The sequence below is a fragment of the Stegostoma tigrinum genome, chromosome 9, assembly GCF_030684315.1.
Source record: "Stegostoma tigrinum isolate sSteTig4 chromosome 9, sSteTig4.hap1, whole genome shotgun sequence".
Lineage (NCBI taxonomy): Eukaryota > Metazoa > Chordata > Chondrichthyes > Orectolobiformes > Stegostomatidae > Stegostoma > Stegostoma tigrinum.
In genome coordinates, this window is record NC_081362.1 from 61,909,009 (window position 1) to 61,928,596 (window position 19,588).

At 40.0% G+C, this 19,588-nt stretch overlaps 1 protein-coding gene across 1 annotated transcript in view; it reads right to left on the bottom strand.

Annotated features, from left to right (window-relative positions):
- rab3gap2 (RAB3 GTPase activating protein subunit 2 (non-catalytic)) overlaps window positions 1–19,588 on the bottom strand; it is a 94,029-nt gene that overhangs the window by 43,117 nt on the left and 31,324 nt on the right. Inside the window, exons 6-14 of the mRNA XM_059648579.1 lie at window positions 16,645–16,720; window positions 15,411–15,512; window positions 14,633–14,732; window positions 11,244–11,342; window positions 8,976–9,124; window positions 8,681–8,760; window positions 7,751–7,840; window positions 4,596–4,735; window positions 650–866 (exon numbers count right to left, since the gene is read on the bottom strand). Of these exons, the coding sequence (XP_059504562.1) occupies window positions 650–866; window positions 4,596–4,735; window positions 7,751–7,840; window positions 8,681–8,760; window positions 8,976–9,124; window positions 11,244–11,342; window positions 14,633–14,732; window positions 15,411–15,512; window positions 16,645–16,720 (1,053 nt within the window). The remainder of the gene's footprint in view (window positions 1–649; window positions 867–4,595; window positions 4,736–7,750; window positions 7,841–8,680; window positions 8,761–8,975; window positions 9,125–11,243; window positions 11,343–14,632; window positions 14,733–15,410; window positions 15,513–16,644; window positions 16,721–19,588) is intronic.

Here is a 19,588-nt window from a genome sequence, read left to right on the forward strand (position 1 = left end):
AATACATTGATTCCCACAATCTTAAAGGATTGTACGTTGAGAAGAAACTCTTGCAATAAATAATCTGTCCTTATTCCTTATCAAATTTACATGTTAAAAAAATCACGTCAGTCGGCACTATTAAGTATACGTCCTCAAAATAGTAGAAGCCACATTTCAGTTTAAATATAAACGTCATCCAAGAAAGTAAAAATAAAAATTAATTTGGATGTAAAAGAAATCCACAAATGAACAGGATGCATTAGTTTTACCTAACTCAGAAGACAGTGTTTCTCAAATTGCTCATCAGCAATTGAGTCATTTTAACCAAATAACATGTAAACTTGCTTTTAAAGAGGTTTCCCCTTAGTTGGCTTCTGTTGAGTTCAGTAATTTTGTTTTAGGAACAAAAGCATGAAACATGCATGCAATTCCATAGTGGAATACAAATTGTCAAAATTTCGTGAACCACTTTTAAAGACAGAAGTGTTTTCTCCCCACACACATCTCTCCCCTTAAAAATATGCAATATTCAAGTTTAACAGAAATACTGTTACAAAAATGCTTAAAATTGCAAACCTGCTCCATTCACCTATCCACTCATGCAGAAAAAGCATTTATTAAGTGAGACAAAAAATACCATTTGCAGATATTGCTCCACTTTACAGACCTGCAGTATTTTCCTACATTAAATGCCCCAACCCTTGGACCTTGCTGAGTGCTCCACACTTCCAGGATTCCTCTCCTTGGGGCATAGATCACCAGGAACTGAGCTACTCGTCTTAGGCCTGTAGGACTCCTGAAAGGTGAGAAATTGCTCTTCTCTGCTTCTCTTTCATGAAGATCTTCCAAAACCTGGATCCAGCCAACCTGTGCATCACGATATCCTAGCAAACAAAACAGAATTTAAAACAAAGGACAGAACAGAGTCTGAGCATCCAGTCCTGAGCAAACACAGATGGGCTGTGTTTAAGATTAAACTTTTATTTAAACCTTTTCCACATTTCACTCTCCTGCCTAGGACCAAGGGTGATTTTTAATTATTTTCTAGGACTAAGCGTACAATAATGCAGCTAGTCAATGCATCCTTTCTGCTCTCTTTCTAATATAATTAGATGGGTTGAAGGGAAGTGCCAGCAGACTGAAGAATTGAAAACATTAAAACAAAAAACAAAAAGGGTGAAAAGGAAACCTTGGGACAAACAGCCCAGTTGGTTTAACTATGGCTTGGGAAGCATTTATAAATGATCATGTGAGATAACATTACTAACCTGCATTTTCCAAAATGGTTAATTTAAGGAAAGCAGAATGAATTTGTCACAGGGAAATTATGTTTAACTAACCTGCTTGAGTTTTTGATCAAGTAACAAATTAGGTTGATCAAGGTGCAGAAGCAGAGGGACCTGGATGCATGAGCAGTCCCAAATATACCAGAAGAAGCTGAAAGAACATCTAATAAAGACTGCTTAATTCAGACTTCAGCAACAGGGACAAAGAGTACAAAAGCAAGGAGCTTATGTCAAACCTATATATGCCACTGGTTTGGTCTCAACCAAATACTGTTTCTAGTGATAACCATCACACTTTACAAAGTATGTGAAGGTGTCACAGAGGAAGCAAAGAAGATTCAAGGGAATAGTTCCAGATGAGGAATTTCAACTACGTAGAAAGAATGCAGAAGTTTTCCTGGGGAGGGAAGGTTGAGAGGTTTGCTAGACGTATTTAAAATCATGAGGGGTTTAGACAGAGTACATAAGGAGAAGTTTCTCCCATTACTGGGGAAATCATGAAGCAGAGAGTGCAGGATTAAACTAAAACGGCAAGAGAAACAATGGCAACATGAAGAAACTCAGTTTAACAAACTGAGTGGCTTGAATTACTGATTCAGTGTGATGAAGGCAATGCAATTGAAATTTTCCAAAGGCAATTGAATCATTATCCGAAAAAAAGAGCATTTTGCAGGGCTGCAGAGAAAAGACACTGGAGTGACACAAGGTGAACCGTTTTCTCAGAGGGCTAGCACATATCATGGCAGACCCCAATGGCCTCCTTCTGCACTGTACCAAGTCTATGATTCTAATCATCAAAATTTAACCATTACTTATGTAGAATCAAGTTGATTTTTCAGTAATTGAGAAGATCCAAAAACATGAGAGAATAATCAATGTTTTGTTCAACTGTGGTCTGTAAAATTCCATTCTGTCACAACATTTGCTCTGTAGTAAGTGGAAAGTGTAATCTGCCCTGGAATCAAAATAAGCAAGTACAATAAAATATCAGTTTCATGGTTTTATTTTATGATAGAACAGATGTTAAGACCTTTGAACGGAAAACAGCTTTGGGTTTCAAGCCAAAGCTACTTCCTAAATTGGCTTACTTTTGTAACTTAAAGTGTGTGACAAGCCTAAATATGCAAGTTCTGTATGAATTTTGTATAGTTATTTTGATCTTTGTAATTTGTTGTGCTTAGCAACATTACTTGGTCACCTCAATGTTAACATACTTCAGTACAGTAATCAAGGTGCACATCTTGATAAAGTAGTATCAGAGATAATGGGAACTGCAGATGCTGGAGAATTCCAAGATAATAAAATGTGAGGCTGGATGAACACAGCAGGCCAAGCAGCATCTCAGGAGCACAAAAGCTGACGTTTCAGGCCTAGACCCTTCATCAGAGAGGGGGATGGGGAGAGGGAACTGGAATAAATAGGGAGAGAGGGGGAGGCGGACCGAAGATGGAGAGTAAAGAAGATAGGTGGAGAGGAGAGTATAGGTGGAGAGGAGAGTATAGGTGGGGAGGTAGGGAGGGGATAGGTCAGTCCAGGGAAGACGGACAGGTCAAGGAGGTGGGATGAGGTTAGTAGGTAGATGGGGGTGCGGCTTGGGGTGGGAGGAAGGGATGGGTGAGAGGAAGAACCGGTTAGGGAGGCAGAGACAGGTTGGACTGGTTTTGGGATGCAGTGGGTGGGGGGGGGGGGGGAAGAGCTGGGCTGGTTGTGTGGTGCAGCGGGGGGAAGGGACGAACTGGGCTGGTTTAGGGATGCAGTAGGGGAAGGGGAGATTTTGAAACTGGTGAAGTCCACATTGATACCATATGGCTGCAGGGTTACTAACCTCATCCCACCTCCTTGGCCTGTTCGTCTTCCCTGGACTAACCTATCCCCTCCCTACCTCCCCACCTATCTTCTTTACTCTCCATCTTCGGTCCATCTTTCCCTCTCTCCCTATTTATTCCAGTTCCGTCTCCCCATCCCCCTCTCTGATGAAGGGTCTAGGCCCGAAACATCAGCTTTTGTGCTCCTGAGATGCTGCTTGGCCTGCTGTGTTCATCCAGCCTCACATTTTATTATCTTGATAAAGTAGTATTTTAGTTTGGCAGAACAAAATAGACAAGAATGTCTTTTTACAGTGAATGTAGTTAATTCAGTGAACTAAAAAATACTGATAAACTTTGGAATTTTCTAGAAGTCTTAAATTTATTCGTTAGAACATTGATCATCAGAACACTGGTCATTAGAATTTGCCACTACATATCCTCTAAGCAGACACACAGTTAATTGTATTAGTGCCTCTATGTTGGTAGAGATCCATGAAGCAAGTAAGCTAAGTGACCGACATCTCAAGGAACTAGTCAGGAGAGAGCAGGAAGCGATATCATTAAGACAAGCAATCCAATCCGGAATTACACGTACATTCTTATTCCGTGCTGTCCATACATTGGCAAGCCAGAGTTAGCCGGCCAGTGGTTTAAGCCATAACTCATGGCAGTTGAGTGTGCAAAGATAAAGGAAGGAAACAGGAGATTTCAGTCAACAGGAGACATATACCCAGTCCGCCAGAGGTCATGAGCCAGTGTTCCGATGTGCGCTGCCAAAACCAACTGCTTTATTGAGCATCATTGTTTTGTACCTTCTGTGACCAATTTAATAAATTCTGAGAGAACTGTGACAATATGTGTGTGCCTGGAATGGTTCTGTAACTAATCAGGACTAAAGAACCTTCTGGATCAGCCGCCTCAGGCTGAGTCTTCAATGGTAATTGAAAAGAGTCTTACAACACAATGGTACTGTCCCTATCTCTGAGACAGAAGGCAGAGGTTCAAGTTCCAACTGCCCTGGTATGTCATAATATGTCCAACATGTAATAGGTTGATTAAAATTATTAGCTGTAATTGACGTGTCATAAAATGAACCTCAAATCTTAAACTTGTACGACTGCATCACCATGTGGGATACAGTTCACAGTCAGCTATTTACAATTTGTCATATTCTATTTCTACCATGTGTATAGACTTAATGTAATCAAAGTTTACATTTTAGAATACAAAATTTACCATAATTAATGAAATTTCTGCTGTGTACTTTCTACAAAGTGTCCAAGGCATTTTGAAGGATAATTAATCACCAACAATTACATGGTATTCATTAAAAAACAATGGGATAAGTGAAAATTAAACTATTGTTTACAGTGAAATAGATAATTGTAAGCACATTAATTGATAACTAAAATCTTCAATCTTAAAATTTAAATCTTTAAATTTGTTTAAATTTGTAAACATGAGAAATTGATATTCCAATAAATGTTGAAGGAACTGTAGATAAAAATGTCAGCTTCACCTTTCCACATGCGTATTGCCACACCTCTTGCCACATCTAATAAAGTGACGCGCCCAAAATCATCCGTCACAGCTGCCAGGGTATTGCAAGGCGAAAGGCAAATATTTTCTCCACGCCGTCGAGAGTCTGGAATACCAAACCTAGAAAATAAATAAAACACAAAGCACAGCTTACTAGCAGCTGTAACAAAATTACAACGAATCAGAAGTTGCTGTTAAAGCTCAAATGAGTCTGGCAGCATCTGTAAAGAAAACAAATCAAGAGTTAATATTTCAGGTCTGGTGACCCTTCCTCAGAGACTGTCACTGGACCCAAAATGTTAACTCTGATTTTTTTCTTCAGAGATGCTGCCAAACGTGCTGGGCTTTTCCAGCAACTTCTGTTTTTGTTCCTGATTTAAAGCATCCGTAATTCTTTCAGTTTTTATTACAATAAATCATTTCCATTCACATAAAGAGGTGAAGAAATACTTAAACAGGTCAGAGGAACAGCCCACCAAACTATGTAGCATGCTGGTCAGACAACACCTGGAGTACTGCTTCTAGCTATGATTGCCACTATGCATCAAGAAGCTACAGGTGGTACGGCAGAACCAATTTCTAGGATAGGGCTTTGAACTGAACAGTGAAGGAGTGTGGGTTCAGCTGCATAGACAATTATAGAAAAAGTTAAAAGCAGGGGAGGCCTCAGCAGAGATCATTAGTTTCCAGAACAAATAATAGGTCAGAGAGTACGGAAAGAGTCAGGAATTTAACTTCAGACGCAGCATGTAAGGGGCCAACTATGAAAATGGGGCAATCAACAAAGGACTGAGGTTGCTGTACTTCAATGCACAGTATATGAGACATGATAAAAGGAGCTTGCAGTGCAGATTGAAATTGGCAGGGCCAATGTTTTGGGTATCACAGAGAAGTGGCTGCAAGGGGATCAGGGCTGGGAACTAAATATCCAAGGATACATGCCCTATCGAAAAGGATAGCCAGATGGGCACACGGGAACAGGGCTGCCTCGTTAGTAAGAAATGAAATTAATTCAACAGCAAGATGTGATAAAGAGTCTACTATCATAGAATCCATGTAGGTAGAGTTCAGGAATCACAAAATGCAAGATGGCCCTCATGGGAGCTATATTCGGGCCTCCTAGCAGTAGTCAGGAATTGGGACAGAAAATAAACCAGTGGATAGAAAAGGCATGTAAGAAAGGCACTATTACAATAATCATGAAGATTTCAATACGCAGGGGGACTGAGGAAAATCAGACTAGTGGCTGATCTCAAGAACAGGAATGTCTACAAGTTTTTGTTTTAAGAGCAGCTTGTGGTCGAACCCATTAGCAGACAGGCAATTAAAATGAAGTGATGCAGACTTGATTAGGGAACTTAAGGTGAAGGGACCCTTGGGGGCAGCAACCATAATATCATAGAATTCACTCTGCAGTTTTAAGGGGAGAAGCTGGCGAGAGTTGATCGGAAGGGAAGCCTATCAGAGAAGATGGTAGAGCAGCAATGGCTGGAGATTTTCAGGATCATTCAGGAGACACAGCATAAATTCATCCCAATGAAGAAAATGCATACTAAAGGGCAGATGAGGAGAGAATGGTTGACAAGGGAGGTCAGGCACAGCATAAAAACAACAGCATACAATGTGTTGAAAATCAGTGCAAAGCCAGAGGATTGGGAAGCCTTTAAAAGCCAACTAAAAAAGTAATATGGGGGAGAAGATGAAATAAAGGAAGACAAAATAAGATTGCAAGAGTCTTTTTTAGATATAGAAGATAAGAGGCAAGAGTGGACATTGGACCACTGGAAAATGAGGCTGGAGAAGCAGTACTGGGGAAGAAATAAACGGCAAGGAACTGAATAGGTACTTGGCATCAGTCTTCACGGTGGAAAACAGCAGCAGCATACCAAAACTTCAGAAGAGTCGGGGGGGGTGGAGTGGGCATCACTAAGGAGATGGTGCTGGGGAAGGTGAAAGATCTGAAGATGGATAAATAAACTGGGCCAGGTGGAGTACACCCAACAGTTCTGAAGGACATAGCTGAGGAGATTGTGAAGGCATTAATGATAATCTTTTAGGAATCACTGGAGTCAGGGAGGGTGTCAGAGGGCAGAAAAATGTCTAATGTAACACCGCTGTTTAAAAAGGGAGGGAAGCAGAAGATAGAAAACTACAGGCCATTTTAGCCTGACCTCAGTCATTGATAAGATTTTAGAATGACTTGTTAAGGATTAGATTGCAGAGTGCATGGAATTGCACGGTAAAACAGGCTGAGTCAGCATGGCTTAGTCAAGGGAAGGGAATGTCATGCCTGTCAAATCGGTTAGATTTCTTTGAGGAGGTAACAAGCAAGTTAGACAAAGAAGAGCCAGTGGTCATGATCGACTTGAATTTCCAGAAGACCTCCATCAAGGTGTCTTTTTCAGGATGGCAGCTGGTGACTAGTTGAGTTCCACAAGGAACAGTGTTTTGAACATTAAACATTAGCGATCTGGATGAAGAAACTGAGGCCACTGAAATGTATTTGGAACATATTTAAAATATATAACAATTTGTTCTGCATTTAGAATTGTCAAGTGTTAATGAGATTCTATTTATTGATCTGCTTGTTAATGTTGAAAGAATGATGACCAAAGGGAACACATTTAAAAGTGACTGGCGAAAGAACAAAATGCAACATGAAGAAAACTACTTACATAATGAACAGTTAGAATTTGGAAGACATGATTTGAAAGGGTGAGGGATACCAATGTATGAGTAGCCTTCAGAAGTGAATTTGCTGAGTGCGTGAAGAAAAATAATTACAGGAATGAGAAAAGAGCAAGGGGTGGACTAACTGGATTGTTCCTCAAAAAGAACCTGTACAAGCCCATTACAAGAAGGAACACACACAGACACACACACACACACACAGACACACACACACACACAGACACACACACACACACAGACACACACACACAGAGACACAGACACCTCCTCCTGTGTAAGATATCTTGCAGTATTCCTGGATACTTTTATCCATAATGGTTCATGTTGCAAAAACAATGGCTTCACAAGGTTATAACAAACAGTTGGAAAACATTTGATAAGGTGACATGTCTGAGATCTTAACATTGCTTCTTCTATTTTGTTGTTAAAGACACATTTACCCACCTTACAGCAAGTGGGGTTGCTGGCTCAACTTTTGGTTTCTGTCTCTGCACCAGTTCTTCTTCATGCTTGCTTTTCCAACCAAGCCATCCACTAGAAAGCACACCAAGAAATTTTCATTAAAAAAAGGTGTCTGGCAAGCTTTGTGCAGAACATAAATCTGCCAAACAAACAAACATTCATTTGAAATATTACATTTACAGATTTAAAAGAAGCAAACACTTAGCATTCTTAATCAACCAGCCAAGAAAAGGCACTAGCATAGAAAGTAACACCTGAAATGTTTTTACCAATCTCATGAACAATGCCATTTTCTTGACACAATTCTATTTAAAGCATTTCCAATACAATTAAAATTTCTACTCTAAATACATGATTCTATTACTAAACATATTTTTGATTGTATGTAAATGTTTCGTTATATTTTTGTAACAAAAGACCCGATAAAGGACAACTGCATTATATATATGGGCATAATCCAACATCCATTCCATTTAACAGCCAGGAGAACTGGTAAAAGGTTATGGGAGACATCAAATCAACATAAGCCAAAATGTGTCCAGTATAACAGATGGACATAAACAGCTCAATAGGACGTGAAATGTAACAGAGGATGAGTAAGTTGGATTCATTAAATGGAAGTGGAGATGTTGTTATGAACTGCAGTCTCGTCTTCTCCAGATGATACAACTATGCATCACATCTAAAAATTAATCATGCAATATGCAAACCTAAATAGAACACAATTTAAAAACAAAGATAATTCAAGATTAAACCCGAGGAATGAAATAACGCATTCATGAAGACACAGGTAATCAAGGTTATCGAGTCAAAGAAGTTTCAAAATTGAAACAAAAGTAAAGTAATCTAGCAGTAATTTAATTGCTTTAAATTTAACCTTTAAACAAAAATCAAAGAAAACTGCTTTCTTACCTAGCTGCATTAAATAAAGCTGACGTAAGCTTGCTAGCAACTGCTAAAGCAACATGCGATAGCAATGGCTGAGTGCTACCCTGCAAATAAACAAACAAAAATGACTTATCAACTGGATGAAAATATCCTTTCAAATGCTGCAACTATGTTCCCTGTCAGTATATCAATTAATTCTAAATTGAAAGTTAGTGATGCAAAACACATTCAAATGAAGATTTTTTTCCTGTCAAGGTGCTTAAAGCTCATGCATTTTTTAAGACTGAAATCTTAAACTGTAAGAAACTCAAAAACTCACCTCCAAAGCATAGAAGAAACCAGCAAATGGACCAGATCCAACAGTTACATATTCTGACATTGCTGGTGGGCTGCTTTTTACAGTGGCATTAAATCCACCTAAAACAGAGGCAGTCTTCAACTGATCAAATGGACAAAGTGTCATAATACCTAGTGTAAAACAGAAAAATGTTATGAATATATTAAGGCATATTCCATTGTGAATATAACATTAAAAGGCATAATTGCTCGAACATATTAGCTTCAATTCTGCTCACTTCTCAAATAATTGAGTGAAGAAATTAAAGAAAATACAAGCTTTTCAGGGAGATTGTAAACAGATCTATGGAAATATATGCATTATATGTGCACTGCTTTCCAAATGATCTTCAATTAAAGTTCCTTCAGAGTTGCAAATACACGAATAAAACAATGCAATGGACAGCACAATGACTCAGTGGCTAGCACTGCTGCCTCACAGCACCAGGAACCCAGGTTCAAATCCAGCCTTGGAATAACCTTGTGAGTTTGTACATTCTCCCCATGTCTACATGGTTTCCTCCCACAGTCCAAAGATATGCAGTTTAGGTGGATTGGCCATGTTAAATTGCCCATACTGTTCAGGTATGTGCAAGGGGTGGATTAGCCAATGGAAATGCAGGGTTACAGGGACAGGGCTGGGTCTGGGTGGTATGCTCTTGGGAGGGTCAGTCTGGACTCAATGGGCTGAATAGCCATTTCCAATCTCTAGGGAATCTATGAATGCATTTTTAAGATTCCACCAACATAACAAAGCATTCCAAAGCCCTTCAAATCAGTTCATTCCTTTTATATCTTGGTCTCTTTTAATGACCTAAGTATGGCAGCCGATTGCACAGCACAAGATTTCACTAACTGCAGGGAACTAAATTAACATAATATACAGGGTTATTCAGATGATCAACATACTTGAAGCCTAACAATAAAGATCAAATCACTTCTGAATATGAATGCAAATCCTGAAGAATATTTTAATACTAAATGCACCATAGATCACCAAATTGGAAATAGGTTACAAATTAACACTGAATCCTATGGGAATCTGTGCTCCAAACTAAAGTTAGCTTTCTTCAGTGGTAAACCAGGTAAAACATTACTGTCACTGAAATTCGTTACCACCAGAACTTTAAATGGCTAAGTTCTTCCATTGTTAGATGCAATAAGAACATAAAATAAATTTAAAAGTAAAGGCATAATATTCAACAGTACTCAGTACTGTTAGGTAACTGGCCTCCCAAGATTACCTGCACTGACTGTATCTGCCATTAGATGAAGTCACAGACAATTCAAATTCAGGAGGGCAGTGAGGATAGCAAAGGCAAGCTAGATTTGAAGACTAAAGGGCAAGAATGGGGTGGTGCAGTAGTAGTGTACCTACCTCTGGTGAGAAATAGCATCTGGACAAGTTGATTATAAAACAATCAAAAACAAATGGAGCTGGGAGACAAGTCTGGGGCAAAGGGAAGAAGTCCAGATGAGGTACAGGATATAAGACCAGGGTTGACACGAGATAAGGGAAGGCCAGGATGAGAGTACAAGTCCAAGACAAGTGAAGGCTGGGAAGGAAGTTTCAGGGGTGGAGCTAGACTACAGATGAGAGGCTAGTGGGGGATGAAGAAGCCTGCCAGTGATGCGGTAAGGGTGGAACATGCCAGGAGATTAGACCAGGCAGCAAGGCCAGGGCAGAGGCAAGATTCCTTGCCCATGACCAGAACAAATGGGAGAGCTTGTGTCAGGGATGTGGGCAGTACAGTACTGGGCACTGATGTGTGACAGCAACAGATGCCAACAATTCCAGAGCAAAAATGACAATAAGTGAAAAAAAAGGTTCTGAAGAATAAACAACTTTAAGACAAAATAACAATAAGCAAGGCAACGTTAAATGAAAACTATCTATGAATCAAGCAGTTAACTACTTTGCAGGGTTTCAACAATTCAGAGCTTCTTTTTCCCATCCCATTCTATTTTGAGGCATTGTACTTAATTATGTTTGACCAATCAAATGAGAAATTGCTTCAAATTACTTCAAAAGGAGGCAGTCAAATGCTGTTACACTTTGAGCCACGAGGTTGAACCACTGGCGACATACAGAAATGTAATTTTTCCCCATATTTGGACCAGCATCCCATCTCCACCTGATAGTCAGTTAGAAGTTAAACTATGCTGTTAATGTCTACTGATATTATCCCAGAAAGTTAAGCTTTATGAAATACTGTCACTTTGTTTTTAAACAAATGGATAGTTTTATTACCAATGCTTGCATGGTCCACTATCATATCAACATCCTGCAGGCCCCATTTCTTGTAAGTTAATGGTGGAGGTTGTACGCTTTCAGCACCTGAAGCTGCAGCTGTAAGAAAGTGTAATGCACGAAGAAAATTAATAAAATATTCTACTTTGTAAGGAACTGAATTCATTTATTTTGTGCAGTAAAATAAAGCATCAAATTCACTCATTAGAGTAGGAGTGTTAAACAGTTTAAAAAAAAACAAATTCTACCACAGATATTGTAATTTTTAGTACTGTGTTACTGCCAAATTGTAGAATGCCACTAGGAAACCAACATCACAACTCTGCTCGTGCCGGTAGGAGATGGTCCAGAGAGATGGCCTAAAGATTGGAAGTACAGTTTTAGACCTAGATTTCTAGTTGCTGTGGGTTGGTGGCTATAAAATATGACGTGCAGTAAAAAAAAATCCTCAGGATATAGGCATTGCCAACAAGACCAGGATTTATTTCTGATCTTGAGCTGCTCTAGAGAAGATGGTGAAGTTTTCCGTGCTCTATGGCTCAATGAACTACTACAGTCTATGTGATGAGGCTACCTCAAGACAATATGAAGCTTAAGCCAGATGTTCCACAACATTGTTGTGTCAACGTTTTTTTACAAATGTATGAAGTTGGAGCAGTAGACAGACATTTGGTTCCTCGAGCCTGCTCCGCCATTCAGCAAGTTCATAGCTGAGCTGTTCATGTTTCAAATTCCACATTCCAGTCTATCCCGAACAAAATTTGATTCCTTTAGTGCTGATAGATGAGAATTTACTTTAGAAAGGATTCCTCTAGTTAATGTCACACCTAAACTAGGATTTCCAGAACCTGACAGCACCTGGACCAGGGCCCAATGATGACCTAGTCAAAACACAGTACTGCAGTCACCTTCCTCAGTCTTGAGAAGTCGCTCATGATCTATCACTACCAGACCAAGGTTATGGTCTCTCATTACCTGACTTATTTACTGACTCCTTTTGACCTTTCCTTTTACCATCCACCTATAAATACAACTGACCAATGTTGATGGGTCTGGAATCTAGTTACAAAAAATAGATGGTAAATCTTACATCTTACAAAACAACTTCCAATCCAGCTCCTGAAATAAAAATCACCTAGACTAAGCAAATGGACTGTAATGATTTAAAGACAGCTCATGCTTTTTATTTCTTCATCTGTAAAATATGACACACACACACACACACACACACACACAGGCCCTTCTGCCCACAATGTTGTGCTGAACTTTTACCCAAAAACTAAGGTCTATCTAACCTCCACTGCTACCTTATACTATCATCCATATGCCTATCTAATAGCCGCTTAAATGCCCCTAACGAGGCCAGCTCCACTACCCTCTCCAGAAATGCATTCCACGCCCCGACCACTCTCTGAGTAAAGAAGCTACCTCTGACGTCTCCCCGATATTTACCTCCTTTCACTTTAAAACTAAGTCCCCTCGTAAAAGCTACCTCCACCCTAGGAAAATGTCTCTGGCTGTCTACTTTATCTATACCTCTGATCATTAAACATTTTTTCACAAAAGGTGATTTTCCAAGTTCAAGATTCTTCCCAAATGAACTATACAAATACTGGAATTCTACTGCAGTATGTGAGAAGCTTACAAATGTGGTAATATAACATTGCTGGGGTAAAAATAACAGATTTCCTCAAAATAGATTGATAGAGTCATGCAGCATCTAAAGCGTCCCCTCAGTCCAACATATCCACACCATCCCAATCTGACCTAGTCCATTTAGCCAATATCCCTTTAAATCCTTCCTATTCATATAACCATCTAGATGCCTTTTAAACGTTGTAATTGTACTCACTCCCACCACTTCTTCTGGCAGCTTGTTTCAGACACGCACCACCCTCTGCACAAAAAAGTTACTCCTCGGATCCTTTATAAATCTTTCCCTGCTGACGTCAAACCCATGCCCCCGAGTTGTGGGCTCTTCTCCAGAGAGAAAAATAGACCTTGGCTATTCAAATTATCTGTGCTCCTCATAGTTTTATAAATCTCTACTAGGCTGCCTCCCAGTCTTCAATGCTCCAGCGAAAATAAGCCCCAGCCTATTCAGCTTCTCCCTATGCTCAAACCCTCCAGTCCTGGCATCCTTGCAAATCTTTTCTGCATCCTCTCATGTTTGACAACATCCTTCCTTTAGAAGGGCAAACAGGATTGTACACAGTATTCCAAAAGTGGCCTCATTAATATCCTGTATAGTGAGAATATGACACGCTAACTCCTACAGAATGTCATGACCGATGAAGGCAAGCATGCCAAATGCATTCTTCACCACCCTTTCTACTTGTGGCTCCAGTTCCAAGGAACTGTTAGTGAGAGCCTGTTGCCTTGACAGAATACCACTCATTAACTCCGTTTCTCCCACATATGTTGCCTGATATTTATGTTTCCAGCATTTTGCTTGTATTTCAGATTTGCAGTATGTAGAGTACAAAGCTTTTTTTCTCCCTGAATTCAAGCATCAATTGCTAAAGCCCTTTGCACCCTTGGCCTCTTTGTTCAGCAACATTCTCCAGGACCCTGGTTTCACTCTCACTCTCACAGACCTTCTGACTAGAGGTCAGCAAGTTCTCAATGCCGTAAGTGTCACAGCAAATAAAGGCTGTTGGCAGTAATGGATGCACTAAAAGCCCAGGACTTTCATGGAGTGTCAGACAAAGGTGACTGTAAGTGAGATGGGGATTGCAGGAGAGAATCACATGGAATGGTCAGAGGCAAAGGCAAGATGGTGGTTTTCATCACTCAATTCTCTGCTGATGTCTGATTCCTTCGTCAGGCACTGAGTACCTAAAAAGGGATCCTGCCCTCTCAGGAAGCTGCTGGCAAACCTAAAAGGATTCCCAACCTTCTGAAGGCACAAGAAAGTACCCCTCATGTACCCCTATTTCATCACTGAACCACCAAGCCATGGAGGGCTTGGGGGAACCATCAGTTGGGAATCCGCATCAGCCCTTTCCACTCCCACTTCATCAAGAGAGGTTCTTCTGCAAGACCAAATCAGGGCCTCTATGTGAATAAATGGGCACCAGTTTTTCTGCTGTGATGATATCGAACACCGCCCCCCACCCCCAACCCTCTGCCCCTGTTTCAGGCTGATGGTTCTGAATCTGAAGGAGGGCTATCCACCAGAAAAAAATTTCCGTGTAAACAATGCCTGATCCAGTGAGTTTTCCCACACTTCATTTCAGGATTTGGATTTTGGGTACATTGAACTACATTTGTAACAACACCATCCCACAGTGGGGCTTGAAAGGTGATGGAATAAAATAAAATCATATTTAATTTTAATGATTTTACCAAAAGCACAAATAATGCAATCATATTACTAAAAACATTACCTCTTGCTACCTGGTTTCTACAGGCCCGAAGAGACTGAAAGAGGCTGAATCCATCTATCGTTACAAGGGCAACCGGATATAGGATACTCAATTCTTCGTGCTTGGAAATTCAGAAAAACAAAATTACAGTCATCAGTAATCAAGCAAAACATCTTTGCAGTGAATTCTAAATCTCAGAGGCATTTTGACTGTAGTTTTTCCTATCTTCTCCACAAGTTGTTCAAACACTTGTGCAGATTTTGTCTGTCAGTCAGTCAGGTGACGAAACAAGGTGATCAAATATCTTCCACACAACTCTATAGACACCAAGCAAATATACCGTTTCAGGAAATTCTCAAAATTGGACACCAAAATCACGTTGCACTCTCTCACTAAGAAATCCAAAGTAACTTCCCTCTATTAACTGATGAAAACCACATGGTACAACAATTTTGGGGTAAGCTATTCCACAGCATTACAACACAAATATGATAATAATGATTGACTATGTTCTTAAATATGCGAATGTTCTTTAGCCAAACTTCACCAGGTTGAATTATGCAACCGTGTTATTAGCCATACATTCAAGTATTTCACATGATAAGAGCAAACTGAAATAATTTAGTATTTTTTTCTAGATACTTGATATATATCTTCATTAACAGCGTACAGTACCAGACGCCAAACAATTAGTTGAAAACTAAAAATTTAGATAGGATTATCCTTGTATTATATGTGCATTACATAATTAATAGATTATTTTATACAGCAGTTTCTAAAATGATGTGGATGTGATCACCTGCTCTGTAACACCAGGATGTCTGGGAATTTCATAAGTCCGACATTTCAATTGCAGAACTGGATCTTCATTTAAAAGCTGTGCTAAAAGAAGAACTCCATTCTGAAGAAAAAAAATAAAAGAATTGGAAAATTCTTCAGACATATAAAGTAACAACAGTTGTTACCATTCAGCTTCTTAAGCAAACACGCTTTATGACATTCTTATCTTCACTTCCAGTACAGGCTAGGTCAGGGCTATAGGTAACATGAGGTGACATTATTCTCTATTTTAAAATTATTCGTGTTTAGATAGATTTTGAAATGGCGTTGTTGCTTCTTCCAGTTTGAACATGTATGAAACTAATCAAGACGGAGTGAATTTCCAAGCAATGATCAGGTGTCCGTCAATGTAAAATGACTGACAAGAGCAGCTTGAAAAAACAGAAGTCAACAGGTTCTGAACAATATAGAAACACTATAAGACAATAAGAGAACCACACCATGGGAAACAGAAACAGTAGCATGACAGGACTTCACATTGATTTTTTTTTGGGGGGGGTGGTTACTTGATAGCTAAAATGCAACAGGAGACCAATGTAATGCAAACCACCTCCATACCCATTCTCAGCATTCTGGGATCAGCTATTCTTGGGAATTTATTTTCATCTAAGTCTGCACAGGATGGTCATCTCATTTATACAAAGGTGATTACTTCTCTCATTCCAGTTCATGAAGAGCATGTTTTTCATATTTTCTTTTATGATTATTCATCAAACTGCCTTACTTCTACCGCCAAATAGAAAGAACTTTGGACGTCTATCCTTTGCACAAAATATTTCCCAAAGATAACCTTTGATCCTCTAATCCAGGGCTTCCCAAAGTAAGGGACAGCAACCCAAGTGTGATCATGAGCTTTGGAGCAGAGTCTCACATTGGGGCTGCAGGATGTCCAATGCAGCAGATTCCATGGGAACCCAGGTCAAGCTGTGTGAAAATGAGAAAGTCAAAAAAATTACCAAAGCTGCCATCTGGAAAAAAAAACTGGGCCATGAATTATAATCTCACCTGATCCCCTTTCCCTGCATTTGTACATTTCCAATTCTTACATAAGGTCATAAACTTACATGCTCACTGTTTCTGTCTTAGACACTGCCTAATATGGATATTTCAAATATGTTATTGTTTTTATTTTGCCATTGTATTAAATTTTAAATTCAATGTGGATCACCAAAATGAAAATCTGAATTAATTACCTCAGTGTAAAATCGAACATATCCAGAGGTAAAACCAACAATTATACATGTCCAGTCTGGTCGGCCTGTGGAGCTCCTGTCAATTATTACAGACAAGTTATTTAACTCCAAGTTTTCATACTTAAAGTATATGCTGTCACAATTTTCTCAAAATCATAAACAAAATATTCTGGAGCACATATACCATTATCATACAAATACAGCCCGAATGCAAAGTCTAGGCACAACTGTATGTTCTTAGCAATCGGAAAACAAGGAAGAAACTTGCAAGCATCTCCGCAATATATGAAGATGTTTATCGTTGTCGTCTCAGAGGATTTTGAGATTCTTGCCACCTCTGTTTAAGGGGGTGGCACAGTGGCTCAGTAGTTAGCACTGCTGCCTCACAGCACTAGAGACCCAGGTTCAATTCCACCCTCCAGCGATTGTCTGTGTGGAGTTTCCTCTGAGTGCTCTGGTTTCCTCCCACAGTCCAAAGATGTGCAGGTTAGGTGGACTGGCTATGCTAAATTGGCCCTAGTCTCTAGAGTGGGAAATGGAGGTATAGGATGGGGGGTAGAAGCTGGGTGGTATGCATGGACTCAAGGGGGCGAACGGCCAGCTTCCACCCTGCTGGGTTTCTATGATTCTATGAAGAACTATATAAAGGGATACACTGGGTAGCTTCAGTTTATCAGTAAAGGCCAAGTGCTAGCAAGGCATTGTAAGGATATCTAACATAACTTCATAAAACTTCAGTCATGACTGCCAATTTAAGCAACCAACACTATACACTTACAATGAAATTGAGGAAATTAAAAATGGGTTTCAAAAGAAATGAAGGTTTGATAAATTAAGGTATATGCTCGAAAGAAAGTTAGTCACTTCCCCCACCAACCCAAGGGTCTAGGCCCGAAACGTCAGCTTTTGTGGTCCTGAGATGCTGCTTGGCCTGCTGTGTTCATCCAGCCTCACATTTTATTATCTTGGAATTCTCCAGCATCTGCAGTTCCCATTATCTCTGAAAACTTAATAGCTATTGTTTCTTTTCAAGAAAAATAGATTACAAATTGCACAGGTTCAGTTTCGGAGCTGTCAACTTACAGCTCAAGAGTCCAACAGGTAACACATCAGAATTTGCAAATCAAAAGAAAATAGCTGATTGAAGATAAATCTTCTGGAGTAGTGACAGAATAGTAGTTAAGGCAAACTGTTTAAGAATTAGGATGGGAAATCTGAATGTAGGGAGACGAAAAGAAATACATATACTTACTTGCAAGCAGGGATCAATATTAACAGAAAACAGCTAGCCATGCCACCCTGTTGCCACTACCATTATTGCTGTCAACCTTCAACCACACCATCGCCATTTCCCCTACTATTAATTTGATGGATGGTCACTACTAATCAGAAGCTTGATTAGAGCAGCTGCAGCAACTATGCCACTGTAAAAGCAGGGCCAAGGTTGGGCATTGTGGCAAACAGCTCAACTTCTAATTCTGAAAAAGTCTCTGCACAACTGGCAAGGCACAGCAGCAAAGAAAGAATTCTTTTATAAAAAAAGTCCTTGCCAGTTACAGTTACAGCTACATCAATAGGTTAACACTATTTACAGTAACATCAAAAGAACCTGTACAGCACTAAGCCAACAGGTTAGCTGGCAGTAACATCTTGAACCACATTCTCAAATGAACAGCCTCAACTATTATAGCGACAGTTTTACTGTTTTGCAACTGCACTGAGATTTAGTTACTGAAAATCAACCAAATATTCCCAGATCCCCTAAGAGACCATTTCTGGAAAAAAAATAAATTTCAACAGACCAAAATCTTACAAGCATGACAAGGTTTCAAGGCAACAGCCAGTGTTGCTGAAAAACAGCTAAATTGTTCATAAAATTCTGAATAGAACAAACAGAAACATAGAAGATGGGAGCAGGAGGCGGCCTTTCGGCTCTTTGACCATGCTCTGCCATTCTTCACGGTCATGGCTGATCGTCCAAATCGATTGTCCAATCCTGCTTTCTCCCAATAACCTTTGATCCCTGCTCTCTCTTGTTGCCACTTGAATACATTGAATGTTTTGGCATCATCTACTTCCTGTGGTAATGAATTCCACAGGCTCACCAATCTTTGGGCAAAGAAATGTCTCATCTCCAAACCTAACATCGCCTACCAGGAATCCTCAGACTGTGATCCCTGGTTCTGGACACACCCACCATCGGGAACATCCTCCCAACACCTACCCAGTTTAATCCTGTTAGAGACTTATAAAATTTCGATGGGCACCCTCTCATTTGTCTGAACAGTAGCGAAAACAATCTCAACCTAGTCAACTTCTCCTCATAAGTCAGATCCATCAGCCCTGGAACCAGCCTGGCAGTCTTTTGCTGCACCTCCCCTCACCCCCTGCCACCCCCCCCCCTGCCAACTCCGCCCCCACCCCCACCTGCCCCGCCAAACCCCCCCCCCTCCCCCGCCGAGAGCAAGAACATCCTTCCTCAGAAAAGGAGGCCATAACTGCATACAATATTCTAGATGAGGCGTCACCAAGGCTCTGTATAAATGCAACGCATCCCTGCTCCTGTACTCAAAAACCTCTCACAAATGAAGGCCAACATACCATTTGCCTTCTTTACCACCTACTGCACCTGCATGCTTACCTTCAGCGGCTGGCACGCAAGGACTCCAAACAAAGGGTTGCATAAGTGGCTACTTATTTTAAATGGCATCACTTAAGAAAACTCTGGGATTACTTTAAAGCTTCAGTTTATTCTCATTAAAGGCAGAATATTGAGCACACGTGCTAATTAGTAATTTTAGTTTTTGCCACTTTTACACACGGCACCTACAAAATTACTTTAAGTCAAGGTTACTCACTGATGGAGAAAAAAACTCCAAGCAGATCTTTCCAGCTAAGTTTTAGACAAGCAAGTAAGTCACAGATTTGAGTATCATGATGACAA